This window comes from Pristiophorus japonicus (assembly GCF_044704955.1).
Source record: "Pristiophorus japonicus isolate sPriJap1 chromosome 24 unlocalized genomic scaffold, sPriJap1.hap1 SUPER_24_unloc_1, whole genome shotgun sequence".
Taxonomy (NCBI): domain Eukaryota; kingdom Metazoa; phylum Chordata; class Chondrichthyes; family Pristiophoridae; genus Pristiophorus; species Pristiophorus japonicus.
In genome coordinates, this window is record NW_027250648.1 from 1,345,228 (window position 1) to 1,360,117 (window position 14,890).

General features: G+C 47.4%; 1 protein-coding gene across 1 annotated transcript in view; it reads left to right on the forward strand.

Annotated features, from left to right (window-relative positions):
* Nucleotides 1–14,890, forward strand: part of pkn1a (protein kinase N1a) — a 229,326-nt gene that overhangs the window by 125,840 nt on the left and 88,596 nt on the right. Inside the window, exons 7-9 of the mRNA XM_070869845.1 lie at nt 2,089–2,289; nt 5,295–5,404; nt 11,748–11,891. Of these exons, the coding sequence (XP_070725946.1) occupies nt 2,089–2,289; nt 5,295–5,404; nt 11,748–11,891 (455 nt within the window). The remainder of the gene's footprint in view (nt 1–2,088; nt 2,290–5,294; nt 5,405–11,747; nt 11,892–14,890) is intronic.

Here is a 14,890-nt window from a genome sequence, read left to right on the forward strand (position 1 = left end):
GATCAACTGGGCTTGTATTCACTGGAGTTCAGAAGAATGAGAGGGGACCTCATAGAAACGTTTAAAATTCTGACGGGTTTAGACAGGTTAGATGCAGGAAGAATGTTCCCAATGTTGGGGAAGTCCAGAACCAGGGGTCACAGTCTAAGATAAGGGGTAAGCCATTTAGGACCAAGATGAGGAGAAAATTCTTCACCCAGAGAGTGGTGAACCTGTGGAATTCTCTACCACAGAAAGTTGTTGAGGCCAATTCACTAAATATATTCAAAAAGGAGTTGGATGTCGTCCTTACTACTAGGGGGATCAAGGGGTATGGCGAGAAAGCAGGAATGGGGTACTGAAGTTGCATGTTCAGCCATGAACTCATTGAATGGCGGTGCAGGCTCGAAGGGCCAAATGGCCTACTCCTGTACCTATTTTCTGTGTTTCTCTGTTTTTTATGAAGGGATTGGGTCTTGCACGGTTTAAAAGATTACTGTCATTATGGTGACGTGAAGATTGTTTCTCAGGCCCACTTCCCTTATTCACAGTAAAAATCTTGTACAGGTATTGGCTATCATGTTGTCCCACAGGTGCACAATGGACAAGGTGGGTTTGGTAAGGAACAGGAATCATCGCCTGAGGTGTGAGTGAAATTTCCTCCCAGCAGTATTGTCTGTTGGAATGTTCCTACATCAGCTGCCAGTTCAGAACTGCACAACTTGTCGATGCACTGACCTAGGATCGCACAGCACAAGAGGAGGACATTGGCCCTTCGTGACTGTGTCAGCTCTTTGATCGAGTTAAACAACAATCCCACTCCCCTGCTCTTTCCTCATAGCCCTGCAAATCTTTTTTTTTTTAAGTATCTGTGCAGTTCACTTTTGAAAGGCGATTCCACCGCCCTTTCAGGCAGTGCATTCCAGATCACAACAACTCGTGCTTTTTTTCCAAGTTTCCCCTTTCACCCCCACCCCGGCCCGCTTTTTTGGCAATGTTTTTAGATCTGCGTCCTCTGGTTACCAGCCCCCCCCCCCCCGCCAGCGGAAACATGGATATGTTCTGTACTGAACATGGACACAAGAGCACCACCGCACAATGGGAGGGAAATTGGCCCCTTCTTTGAGGCGGGTTACCGCCAGGCAGTAATGGGGGCGGTAAGGCCTTTCCGACCGGGGGCAGGGCCGACTCTTCCGCAATTGCCCCGGGGGCGACAGGAACAGGTTTCCACCGCGGCCCGTGTTTCCGCCCAGCCTGGCGCTCTCCGACTCCTTGTCGGCTGTGCGCCAACCCCTTTTCCGCCTGCCGACCCCTTACTGTCCGGGCGGGAAAATTGCCCCACAGGAGCGCGGCCACCGCCAGTCGGTGCCCCCGACAGCTTCGCAAGGCAGGAAGTTGCCCGTGGCTGGGCGGTGCAGCCGCCCTTAAAGGGGCGGGGCACTGCCGCAGCCACCATTTTGTTTTAATTGTCGGCCGACTGCTGAATCAGCCCGACAGTGGCGACCGACCGCCGGTTGGGCCGGGCCAGGCCGTTGGTTGGCCCCTTGGCCGAACTCCTTCCTGGTGTCCCAGTGGGTTCCACATAGGCCTCGTAGCGTCCCTCCCCTTTAAGTGAAGAGGACTGCCTCGCACTGACATCATCACCACCATGCTGACATGGTCATCGCCCCGCTCCCAACCTGAAGCCGCCTCAACCAGCGGCCCAAAGCTCTGGGAGGCAAGGTCAGAGTTCAAGAGACGAATGTTCCGGCTCTTCCACCTGACTCCTGCCAGCGGGTGATAATTCTGCCCCAAATGGGACGGAGGGCAATTTCCAACCCAATGAGTTCTCGGTCTTTCCTTGGGTTTGCAAAGTCGAGTTAAGGTGCTTCGTCATAAAGCAATAGTTAATTCAGAAGCAAATCCAGCCAGATGTCCCTCTGAAGTTTCACGTCAGATGGCTGCACGGTGGAATTGTAAAGTAAGATGCATGATGGTGTGTGTGGTAATGTCAAGGCTAAAAAGAAAGGGAAATACTCCCAGAAGAGGGGAAATGAGCAGGAGCTGTCCGTGTCTAGCTGAGACGGGCACACTGAGGCAGTTTTGCTGATTACTGTTTGTGTATTCCAGGCACGCTGGAGGTCCGAGTTGCTGGCTGTACGGGACTTTTGGAGTCGGTTCCAGGGCGATCGCGTGGGTCTGGGATTTCTCTGCCTGCCTACAGCCCCAACGAAAGTCGGACTTCATTCATGAGCAGGACCAGCAGAGGTCTGTACGGCAGGAGTGGCAGCGGCAGTGGACGGAACTTCATGAAAACTGAAGAGTTGTCCAGTTGAGTGCATTATACCAAGATTCTGTGTCTTTAGGTCCTGTTTAGCTGTGATTCAATATTAGCCAAGGGATCCCCTCTTGTTCAGTCGAATCTATCAGTACAGTAGATATGTGAGCTCTAAACCTCTTCTTGCAAAGAGAAAAAGTCGGCCCACATTAATTAAACAACTGAAATATTCTGGTGTCACTTTGTGACTTCAGTTGTTTATGTCACGGGTTTTGTCAGATGTATTGTCAACTTTGTGAAATGTTGTCCGTTTTTGAAAGCTGTATTATAAGATGGTTATGACTACATCTTCTGGTGAAGGTGAATGTTAGCTGCAGTCCCTTTCCTGTGCACACAGTAGTGGCTTGTCAAGTCCAACACGAATGGTATTGGCGCCCAGCGCTCCTTCACGGAAGATAGTTTGTCCGACTGTTAACTTACTTCATCGAATCAGAGAAATTTACAGCACGGAAGGAGGCCATTTCGGCCCATCGTGCCCTCGCTGGCCGACCAAGAGCTATCCAACCTAATCCCACTTTCCAGCTCTAGGTCCGTAGCCCTGTAGGTTACGGCACTTCAAGTGCACCTCCAAGTATTTTTTAAATGTGGTGAAGGTTTCTGCCTCTACCACCCTTTCAGGCAGTGAGTTCCAGACCCCCACCACCCTCTGGGTGAAGATATTTCCCCTCAAATCTCCTCTAAACCTTCTACCAATTACTTTAAATCTATGCCCCCTGGTTATTGACCCCTCTGCTAAGGGAAATAGGCCCTTCCTATCCACTCTATCGAGGCCCCTCATAATTTTATACACTTTAGTAAAATCTCCCCTCAGCCTCCTCTGTTCCAAGGAAAGGAGCGGGCAGAGAAGTGAACCCGAGTCCATGATCATATCAGCCACGATTGTATTAAATGGCTGAGCAGGTTCAAGGGGCCGTACAGCCTACTGCTCCTATTTCTTATGTTCTTAAAACAACCCCAGCCTATCCAATCTGTCCTCATAACTAAGATTCTCCACTCCCGGCAACATCTTCATAAATCTCCTCTGTACCCTCTCCAGTGCAATCACATCTTTCCTGTAATGTAGTGACCAGAACTACACGCAGTACTCTAGCTGTTTTATCAGTTCAAGCATAACCTCCCCCCTTCTCTTGTATTTTATGCCTCGGCTAATAAAGGCAAGTATTCCGTATGCCTTCTTAACCACCTTATCTACCTGGCCTGCCTACCTTCAGGGATCTGTGGACCTGCACTCCAAGGTCCCTTTGTTACTCTACACTTTTAAGTGTCCTACCATTTAATGTGTATTCTCTTGCTTTGTTAGACCTCCCCAAATGCATTACCTCACACTTCTCCGGATTGAATTCCATTTGCCACTGTTCTGCCCACCTGACCAGTTCATTGATATCTTCCTGCAGTCTACAGCTTTCTTCTTCGTTATCAACCACACAGCCAATTTTCGTATCATCTGCAAACCCCCTACATTCAAGTCCAAACCATTGATATATACCACAAAAAGCAAGGGACCCAGTACTGAACCCTGCGGAACCCCATCCTTCCAGTCACAAAAACACCCATCAACCATTACCCTTTGCTTCCTACCTCCAAGCCAATTTTGGATCCAACTTGTCACTTTGCCTGGGATCCCATGGACTTTAACCTTCGTGACCATGTGGGACCTTATCAAAAGCCTTGCTAAAATCCATATACACTACATCAAACGCACTACCTCTTCGAGCCTCCTTGTTATCTCCTCAAAACATTCAATCAAGTTTGTTAGACATGACCTTCCCTTAACAAATCCATGCTGACTGTCCTTGATTGATCCGTGTCTTTCTAAATGTAGATTTTCCTGTCGCTCAGAATTCTTTCCAATAATTTTCCCATCACTGAGGTTAGGCTGGCTGGCCTGTAATTACTTGGTCTGTCCCTTTCTCCCTTTTTAAACAAAGATACAACATTAGCAGTTCTCTAGTCCTATGGCACTACACCTGTAGGCAGAGCGGATTGGAAAATGATGATCAGCGCCTCTGCTATTTCATCTTTTGCTTCGGGTAACAGCCTGGATACATTTCATCCGGGCCTGGGGATTTATCCACTTTCAAAGCTGCTAAACGCCTTGATACTTCCTCTCTCACTATGTTTATTTAATATAATATTTCACACTCCTCCTCCCTGATAGCAATGTATGCTTTGCTCCTTTCCTTTGTGAAAACAGACGCAAAGTATTTGTTAAGAACCATACCCACGTATCCTGCCTCCACACACAGATTACCCTCATGGTCTCTTAATAGGTCCTACCCTTTCTTGAGGACCGGAAACATTCGAATGCTTCCTCCTGTGTTTTCTCAGCATAATTCAGCATGGTGATATTGTCAGTGGGCACAGAGAGCTGTGTAACCCTGCTCGAGCATACCATTGTCCATCTGCAGCTGAGCTTAACGGCTTTTGAACACATTTACTCATTAGATATTGAACTATGGTTCTACGTCCTGACATTTGTGTTCATTGTGAATTTGTATGTAATTTTTTGATAAACGGAAGAGAAATTTCTACTAATTGTTTGCAAACTATCTTGTTTCTTTGAAATGTGAGGATTTTCCTCCCTTTCCTCCGGTGGCAGAGTTGGACGTGTTATCTACGACCCATCGGTTGGATTCTCTACTCCATCAGATGGTCTCTGAAGCACCTGCCCCTGTCAGCTGGGCTGCTGTTTGGCATGGGGCTATTGTACTTGGTCTCAATAGGTTTGGGAACAGAAAAGTCCAGGATTCACCCTGTTGATTAAATCCATCCATCTGAGAAGTGTGTAATGGCAAACTCCACTCAGCGGTAATGTTCATGGTGCGCACTGTTGCTTGTCACCCTGAAGAGTGGAGATTTGGGTGAGGTATTAGAGACCCATGGAACTCTACCTTGGCAGGAAGCGGCTCTCCAGCAGAGAGCAGGAGCCACTGTTGATAGTTACTGAAACTGGCTGATCATTGGGATAAGCTCTGTCCTCCCACTTGTTGTCCCCCAGATGATGTGAGTGCTGTCCTGAAGCTTGATAACACTGTGGTTGGGCAGACTGCATGGAGAGCAGCGGGTGAACAGACCTGGAATCAGAGCTTCTCCGTGGAGCTGGAGCGTGTGAGTACAATGGGGCACAGCGAGTCCGACCAGCTCAGGGAGCCGTGACTCCCACACAACCTTTTCAGTGGGGGGCAGGGGAGGGAGGGGACGGGGCAGTGGTGTGTGGGGCGGGGGCAGGGGAGTGTTTAGCGGGGGAGGTTTAGCGAGGAGGGGGTGTGTTTAGAGGGGGAGGGAGGGGTTTAGCGGGGCGGGAGGGTTAGGAGGGGGTTTAGAGGGGAAGGGAGGGGTTTGGCAGGAGGCAGGGGCAAGTTTAGAGAGGGAGATTTAGCGGGGCAGGGGCGTGTTGAGGGGGAGGGAGGGGGGGGAGAGTTAGCAGGGCAGGGGCGTGTTTAGAGGGGGAGGGGGAGTTTTGAGGTGGGGTGGGTTAGAGGGGGAGGGAGGGGTTTAGAGGTGGAGGGGCGTGTCTGGAGTGGGGGGGAGGGAGAGGTTTAGTGGGGCAGGGGCATGTTTAGAGGGAGAGGTTTAGTGGGGCAGGGGCATGTTTAGAGGGAGAGGTTTAGCGGGGCAGGGGCATGTTTAGAGGGAGAGGTTTAGCGGGGCAGGGGTATGTTTAGAGGGAGAGGTTTAGAGGGAGAGGTTTAGCGGGGCAGGGGTATGTTTAGAGGGAGAGGTTTAGCGGGGCAGGGGCATGTTTAGAGGGAGAGGTTTAGCGGGGCAGGGGTATGTTTAGAGGGAGAGGTTTAGCGGGGCAGGGATATGTTTAGAGGGGAGGAAGGGGTTTTGGGGGGGGGGGGGTGCTGTTTAGAGGGGAGCAGGAGCTTTACTTCCAGATGAATACTTGAGGATAAGACGGAAGGACAGTGCTTTAAATAGGTTCCTGAATGAGAACACGGAGAAGTCACTTGATGGCAGTCCCTATGTGGGGTACACACGCAGGTTTCCTGCTTGCTGGGTTTATATGAAGAATGTTCAGTCACAGTGATCCAGAGGCAGGCTGCAGAAGGTGAATTTTTAAGACAGGTTTTATGGTTCTGTTGATGTTACATTGGATGTTTGTGATATTATGGGCACCGGAATAGATTGAATCAAGAGCATGGTCAGTGCACTGGTTTGCTGCTTAACTGGTAGCAGGACATTTAGAAAATCAATAATACAGTCAAGCAGAGTCAGCATGGTTTTATAAAAGGGGGAAATCATGTTTTAAAAAATTGCTGGAGTTTTTTGAGGATGTAACGAGCAGGGTGGATAAAAGGGAACCAGTAGATGTGGTGTATTTGTATTTCCAGAAGGCATTCGATAAAGTGCCACATAAAAGGTTACTGTACAAGATAAAAGCTCACAGGGTTGGGGGTAATATATTAGCATGGATAGAGGATTGGCTAACTAACAGAAAACGGAGAGTCAGGATAAATGGGTCATTTTCAGGTTGGCAAATTGTAATTAGTGGGGTGTCACAGGGATCGGTGCTTGGGCCTCAACTATTTACAATTATTAATAATGAGTTGGATGAGGGGACTGAGTGGAATGTAGCCAAGTTTGCTGATGGTACAAAGATGGGTGGAAAAGCAAATTGTGTAGGGCTCAAAGAATCTGCAAAAGGTATATAGACAGACTATAACTGGGCAAAAATCTGGCAGATGGAGTATAATGTGGGAAAATGTGAGGTTATAAAATAAAAAAGCAAATTATTATTTAAATGGGAAGAGATTACAAAATACGAGTTGTACAGAGGGACCTGGGGGTCCTTGGACATGAAACCCATAAAGTTAGTATGCAGGTTCAGCAAGTAATTGGGGAAGCAAGGGGGATAAGAGTGTAAAAGAAGGGAAGTCCTGCTGCAACTGTAAGACCACACCTGGAGTATTGTGTACAGTTTTGGTCTCCTTATTTAAGAAGGGATATACTTGCATTGGAGGCAGTTCAGAGAAGGTTCACTAGGTTGATTCTTGAGATGAGGGGGTTGACTTATGAAGAAAGGTTGAGTGGGTTGGGCCTATACTCATTGGAATTTAGAAGAATGAGATGGGATCTTATTGAAACTTATAAGATAATGAGGGGGTTCGACAGGATTAGATGCTGAGAGGATGTTTCCCCTCATGGGGCATCGAGAACTAGGGGGGCATAATTTGAAAATATGGGGTCGCCCATTTAAAGCGGAAATGAGGAGGAATTTCTTTTCTGAGGATTATAAATCTGTGGAATTCTCTGTCCCAGAGTGCTGTGGAGGCTGGGTCATTGAATATATTTAAGGTGGAGATAGACAGATTTTTGAATGATGGGGAGTTGAGGATTATGGGGAGCAGGTGGGGAAGTGGAGCTGAGTCCATGATCGGATCAGCCATGATCTTATTGAATGGCGGAGCAGGCTCGAGGGGCCATATTGCCTACTCCTGCTCCTATTTCTTATGTTCTTACATTCATCTGTTGTGTGACACTGATTGTTGCCCACACCCCAGAAGTTGCTGTGCATGTAGTCACTTGAGTACAAATTGTAAAGCTCCCAGCTTCTAACAATACACGCCTGGCTATAAGAGGATGCGTTTCAGAGGCCTATTGAATATATTTAGCCCCGTCTCTGAAGCAGTGGCTGCTTTTGCACTGTTGCGCTTTGCTGCATGTTACCAAATACTAGACAAAGCATTGCATACTTCTCGGGGCAGAGATAATTAGCTGGTGATTTTTCTGCTGCTGAGGGTGTGTGGGAGGGTGTGGAGACGATGTTTTCTTTCGGGTGGAAGGTCGATGAGTCAGCAGTCTTTGTGTGTACAGAGGTTACAGAGCAGCAGCAAGCAGATAGCCTGTTGGTCAGAGGGATCCTCGGAGGAGAGAATGGGGAACAGAGTGAGGAGAATTAAACACCATTTATCCATGTATTAACATTGTCACACCTGAGGCGCCTGACATCATTGGTCATCATCAGATCGTTGAAGGAACTGGGGAATATTACTCAAGCTGATCAATTCCTGCGGAAGACTATGATTAGCGCGCTGGATTTTGTTAATTTTGGTTACTAAGTAACCAATTGGTTTTGATGACTTGACTGTGTAACAGATGCTGGCTGAAGAACAAGTGGAAATGACTGTCAGCATCACCTGATTCATTGCTAAAGTTCCACAGGGTTCATTCAATGGCTATCCTGGGTGAAGCTAGCTCAGGAATTGATCACGAGAGAAAGCAAGGGGTGCTAGTTTGGGGAATAATGTCGAGCTAGGCAAATATACTGCCTCAGGAATCGGTACTGAGGGGATATCATTATTGAAGTGAAGTTGTAATGCAGTGCAGGTACAATGTCCCGAAACCTCGGGACCGAGGCCATTCCGGTTTTCGGGTTTTTCCGGATTTCAGAGAAGAAATCCAACGTCCTGAATCCAGAAACCCCTGGGCCGAGTCTCTGGTAATTCCGGATTTCGGAGAAGAAATCCGAGGGGAGTAGTGGGTCACGCGTGGGCCGGCTCAGGTCACGCGTGGGCCGGCTCAGGTCACGCGTGGGCCGGCTCGGGTCACGCGTGGGCCGGCTCGGGTCACGCGTGGGCCGGCTCGGGTCACGCGTGGGTCGGCTCGGGTCACGCGTGGGCCGGCTCGGGTCACGCGTGGGTCAGCTCGGGTACAGGTCTGTATTTGCGCCATTTATAAAAAAAAATGTCCGTTTTTCGGACCGGATTCCGGACGCCGACTCCTGCGATCTGCCCAATGTCCGGTTTTCGGACACTTCTGGTTTTTAGAACTCCGGACTTTGGGCGTTCTACCTGTAGATAGAAAAGGCGAATTATGAGCGAATGAGGAAAGTTAAACTGATTGACAAACAAAGAGGATAACAGTAGGAAAATATTAAGAAGGTGATCGATAGAGTTCAGATGAAATATATTCTACTAAGAAACGAGAAGAAATGTGGCAATAATGAGAGGGTATGAATGAAGGGATGAGGGTAAATGTGAAAATGCAGAATCTGAGTAGTATATCGAAGAAAAAGGAGAGGATGACAAAAGTACTGAGGTTCGGAAATGAGTCAAAACATCAATTAAGAATGCAAAGAGGAATTTCAGAATTAAATTATCAAAGTGTATGAACAATAATAGTGAAGTAAAAACAGAAAATGCTGGAAATCTCAGCAAGTCAGGCAGCATCTGTGGAGAGAAAAACAGAGTTAATGTTTCAGGTCGACAACCTTTCGTCAGAACCTGAAATAGGTGTCTCCAGACATACAAATAAAACAAAGTAAATTAAGATGGGGATAGCATCACTAAGGGATGCACAAGATAAACTTAGGTAATGAAAGTGAAATGGCAGAAATATTGAATAATTGCTGTGCCTCAGTATTTGCCAGGGAGACTTAACAAGGTGGACATAACATTAGAAGATATCGAGACATTTAGCATAGAAAGAGGGAGATCATAGAATCATACAGCACACGAGACCATTCAGCCCATCGGCTCTTTGTGCCGGCTCTTTGAAAGAGCTCTCCAATTAGTCCCACCCCCCCCTGCCCTTTCCCCATAGCGCTGCATATTTCCCTCCAAGTATTTATCTAATTCCCTTTTGAAAGTTACTATTGAATCTACTTCCACAACCCTTTCAGGCAGCGGGTTCCAGATCCTAACCACTCGCTGTGTAAAAAAATTCTCATCTCACCTCTGGTTCTTTTGCCTCAAATCTGTGTCCTCTGGTTACCAACCCTCCAGCCACTGGAAAAGTTTATCTTATTTATTCAATCAAAACCCTTCATGATTTTGAACAGCTTTATTAAATCTCCCCTTAACCTTCTCTGCTCTAAGGTGAAAAATCCCAGCTTCTCCTGTCTCTCCATGTTACTCAGGTCCCTCATCCCTGGTACCATTCTAGTAAATCTCCTCAGCACCCCCTCTCAGGCCTTGGCTCCTCCCTAAAGTGTAGTGCCCAGAATTTGGCACAATACTTCAGCTCGGGCCTAACCAGTGAATTATAAAGGTTTAGCATATCTTCTTTGCTTGTGTACTCTATGCTTCTGTTTATAAAGCCTGGGATACCGTGTGCTTTTTAACCGACTTCTCAACTTGTCCTGCTTCGGCCAGACTTGTGTGTATGTGTGTGTCTCGCTTCCTGCACCCCCTTTAAAATTGCACCCTTTAGTTTATGTTGCCCCTCCTCATTCTTCCCACCAAATTATTGCTAAACTCGACAAACCCCTGGTCCAGATCGATTGCATCCACGCATACTCAAAAAAAGTTAGGGAACTGATAGCAGAGGCAATATTATATTCCTAAAAGTTCAAAAGCAAGGGGAATAGTGCCAGAGAACTGGTGGCCAGCTAATGCTATACTTCGATTTTAAAAGGATGAACAAATCCAGCGCACTATAGACCAGTCAGATTAAAGTCAGTGACAGGAAAGACATTGGGATTGTTATGTCTTGAATAAAGCAATGTGACTGAGTACTGTAGACGTGAGTAAGTGTGACCTTCATCTCTTTCTTCTGACTCCAGTGTGTCGGTACAGCATGGGAGCCCTGCTAATATACAGTTCTCCCAAGGGATGCTGGGATCCCTTGGGACCCCAACAGATACGCCCTCTGGTGGTGGCGGGTTGCATACATAACAGGGATCTTTACTCAAAGATGTAATAGAAAAATATTTAAAAACTGAGGATAAAATAGAGAATAGTCAGCACGGATTTCAAAAGGAAGGTCATGCTTGACCAGGCTTATTGAATTCTTTGTGAAATAACGGAAAGTGTAGACAGGGGTAATGTAGCAGATGTAATATACATGGACTTTCAAAAGGCCTTTGATAAAGTACCGTGCAGTAGATTCATGACTGCATAAGATACAGGAGCAGGAGTAGGCCATTCGGCCCCTCGAGCCTGCTCTGCCATTCAATAAGATTATGGCTAATCTGATCTTGGCCTCAATTCCACTTCCCTGCCTGCTCCCCATAACCCTTGACTCCCCTATAGTTCAAAAATCTGTCCATCTCCGCCTTAAATATATTCAATAACTGACTACGGTCAGAAAGTGTGTGGAGTCAGGGGACAAGTAGTGGAATGGATAGCAAGCTGGCTGTAAAACCGAGCGATGGTGCTTAAAGTTGGTTAATCAGACTAGTGGAAGGTGGGCAGTGGTGTTCCACGTGATCAGTGTTGGGACCACTGTTGTTCACCGTTTGCATCATTGATTTGGATTCTGAAATCGGAAGGATTATATCAACATCTCTGCGCGCTTTAACGTAACTGGATGAGGAGTGTTGCGTGCAAACTGCTGGGGGGCTGAGGTGAGGAATCCCTCCTTCGCACATAGTGACCAATAGCTGGAAATATCTGTAGGGGCGTGAAGGTAAAACCCGGCATTCAAGGGTAGCTTTCAACGGGCGTTCCTCTCTGCTCGCCTGCAAGTTTTAATTTGAATTAAGTTATGTTTTTTTACGTTGTAGTCTCGGGAATTGGAGATCAGTGTTTACTGGCGGGACTGGCGTTCCCTCTGTGCCTTAAAATATCTCAAGCTGGAAGACTTCCTGGATAATCAACGGCATGAAATTCACCTGGATTTGGAGCCTCAGGGAGTGCTCCTGGCAGAGGTACACACTTGCTTTACTTTTGATATTGCAACTTTTAGAGACTTGGTAGAAATAAAACTATTTTCCATCATATTAACTTTTATTTTTTGCCCTATTGCTCGGTCCTTTGCTTAGTTCCTCCTTCCCCCGTGCACAGACACAGAAAACACATGAGGTGCGGTGCACACACAATAAACAAAACACTCTGGGTGATATGTATGTGGGCGTGCGTGAATAGAATCAGTTGATTTCCTGGAACTTTGCACACTGGGAGTAAAGCCAACTTCAGATCATGCAGGATTAGAGAGTCCGTAATTGGACCCAGGCAAGGGATCAAAGAGGGAATCATAAAATCATAGAAATCTACAGCGCGGAAGGAGGCCATTTCAGCCCATCGTGTCCGTGCCGGCCGACCAAGAGCTATCCAGCCTAATCCCACTTTCCAGCTCTCGGTCCGTAGCCCTGTAGGTTACGGCATTTCAAATGCATATCCAAGTACTTTTTAAATGTGGTGAGGGTTTCTGCCTCTACCACCCTTTCAGGCAGTGAGTTCCAGACCCCCACCACTCTCTGGATGAAAACATTTCCCCTCATATCCCCTCTAAACCTCCCCTCAATTACTTTAAATTTATGCCCCCTGGTTATTGACCCCTCTGCCAAGGAAAACAGGTCCTTCCTATCCACTCTATCCCGGCCCCTCATAATTTTATACACCTCAATCAGGTCTCCCCTCAGCCTCCTCTGTTCCAAAGAAAACAAACACAGCATCTCCAATCTTTCCCCATAGCTAAAATTCTCCAGTCCAGGCAACATCCTCGTAAATCTCCTCTGTACCCTCTCTAGTGCAATCACATCTTTGCTGTAATGTGCATGCAGTACTCCAGCTGTGGCCTAACCAGTGTTTTATACAGTTCAGAGGGTGGGAGGGGTGAGGTGAGGTGGGCAGGAGAGGCAAGAGAGGGATGGTGGGCAATGTTCCCGTTAAGCTGTGTGGCCGATTGGCGGTCTGAAGGACCCACACAGGCCGCTCACTGCGCATGCGCGGAAACATGAATGGCCCACTGCTGCCATTTAAAGGGTACACGACAGAATAGTGGGTACATTGGTGGTGGGACAAAGGCACGGTAACTGTGGACAGTTTGGTTTCCTTACCTAAGGAAGGATATACTTGCCATTGAGGGAGTGCAACGAAGGTTCACCAGACTGATTCCTGGGATAGGGCGATTGTCCTACGAGGAGAGATTGAGTAGACTAGGCCTATATTCTCTAGAGTTTAGAAGAATGAGATGTAATCACATTGAAACATACAAAATTCTTACAGCGGCTTGGATGCTGGTAGGATGTTTCCCCTGCTTGTGGAGTCTAGAACCAGGGGTCACAGTCTCAGGATAAGGGATTGGCCAATTAGGACGGAGATGAGAAATGTATTCACTCAGAAGGTGGTGAATCTTAGGAATTCTCTATCCCAGAGGGCTGTGGAGGCTCAGTCGTTGAGTATATTCAAGACAGAGGTCGATATATTTTTGGACTTTAGGGAAATCAAGGGAGATTGTGGAGTTGAGGTAGAGGTTCTGGCTCGAAGGGCCGACTGGCCTACTCTTGCTCCTACTATGTTTGAGGGAGGAGGAAAGAGATGGGACTCAAGTTGGAAAGGCCTTAATTTCCCCAATGCACCATTTTGTGGTCTCAGTTTGGGGAGACACTGTGGCCCCCATTTCAGTCTCATGTCTGTGGGGCGGCCACATAGCCAAGTCAGACATCCCTGTAGCCACTGCTTGTTGTGCCAGTGGGGATGGATTCTGTTCACCCAGCAGTGAAGGGTTGTATTGGGAGAGGTGAGATGGGAGGGTTTGCGTTCGTTACAGTGGGGGTGGTGAATGTATTCAGATGCTGGAGGTTTACTCATGCTAGCCTGGTGTGTGTGAGTATTTGGCAAATATCCTGGATTTGCACTTCAGCTCCTGAGATTGTAAATGAGGAAAGAGTCTAAATAATGGTGTACACTGCAGAGGTGCCTGGTGTGTGGAAGTGCATGAGGATTAGTGAGTTTTCAGTCTGGGGACTGTGCCTCACATCGCTGGCCATTTACAGTGCCAACTACAGCCCAACTGGTCCTGCAGCTCACATGGTTTTCCCATTGACAAGGCCTGACTTGAGATCTTTCGTGTGTTTTCAGTAGGGTGTTGCGTTTATAACGTGCGCACTATCACACACTGATGATGTGTTGAATGGGAAAAGCTAAACACCGAAGGCTTTAAATTCACCCGAGTTCAGATTTTAGGTTCTCCGGCCATTCCTCCTGAATGGTTGGTTAGGGACTCGGCCTGGTTCTGAGATACTTTAACCAGGCACTGGGGACAGTGTGAGGGTTGCTTGGGAAAACAGGCTATTGTTATTAGTAGAAGATGCACTGTCACCTCCTCCAAATGGAGGTCATAGAATCATAGAAATTTACAGCGCAGAAGGAGGCCATTTCGGCCCATCATGTCTGTGCCGGCCGACTAAGAGCTACCCAGCCTAATCCCACTTTCCAGCTCTAGGTCCGTAGCCCTGTAGGTTACGACACTGTAAGTACACATCCAAGTACTTTTTAAATATGGTGAGGGTTTCTGCCTCTACCACTCGGGCAGCGAGTTCCAGATCCCCACCACCCTCTGGGTGAAAATATTTATACTCAAATCCCCACTAAACCTTCCACCAATTATTTTAAATCTATGCCCCTTGGTTGTTGACCCCTCTGCTAAAGGAAACAGGTCCTTCCTATCCACTCTATCTAGGCCCCTCATAATTTTATACACCTCAATCAGGTCTCCCCTCAGCCTCCTCTGTCCCAAGGAAAACAGATCCAGTGTCTCCAATCTTTCCTCATAACCAAAATTCTCCAGTCCAGGCAACATTCTTGTAAATCTCCTCTGTACCCTTTCCAGTGCAATCACATCCTTCCTGTAATGTGGTGACCAGAACTGCACGCAGTACTCCAGCTGCGGTCTAACCTGTGTTTTATACAGTTCAAGCATAAC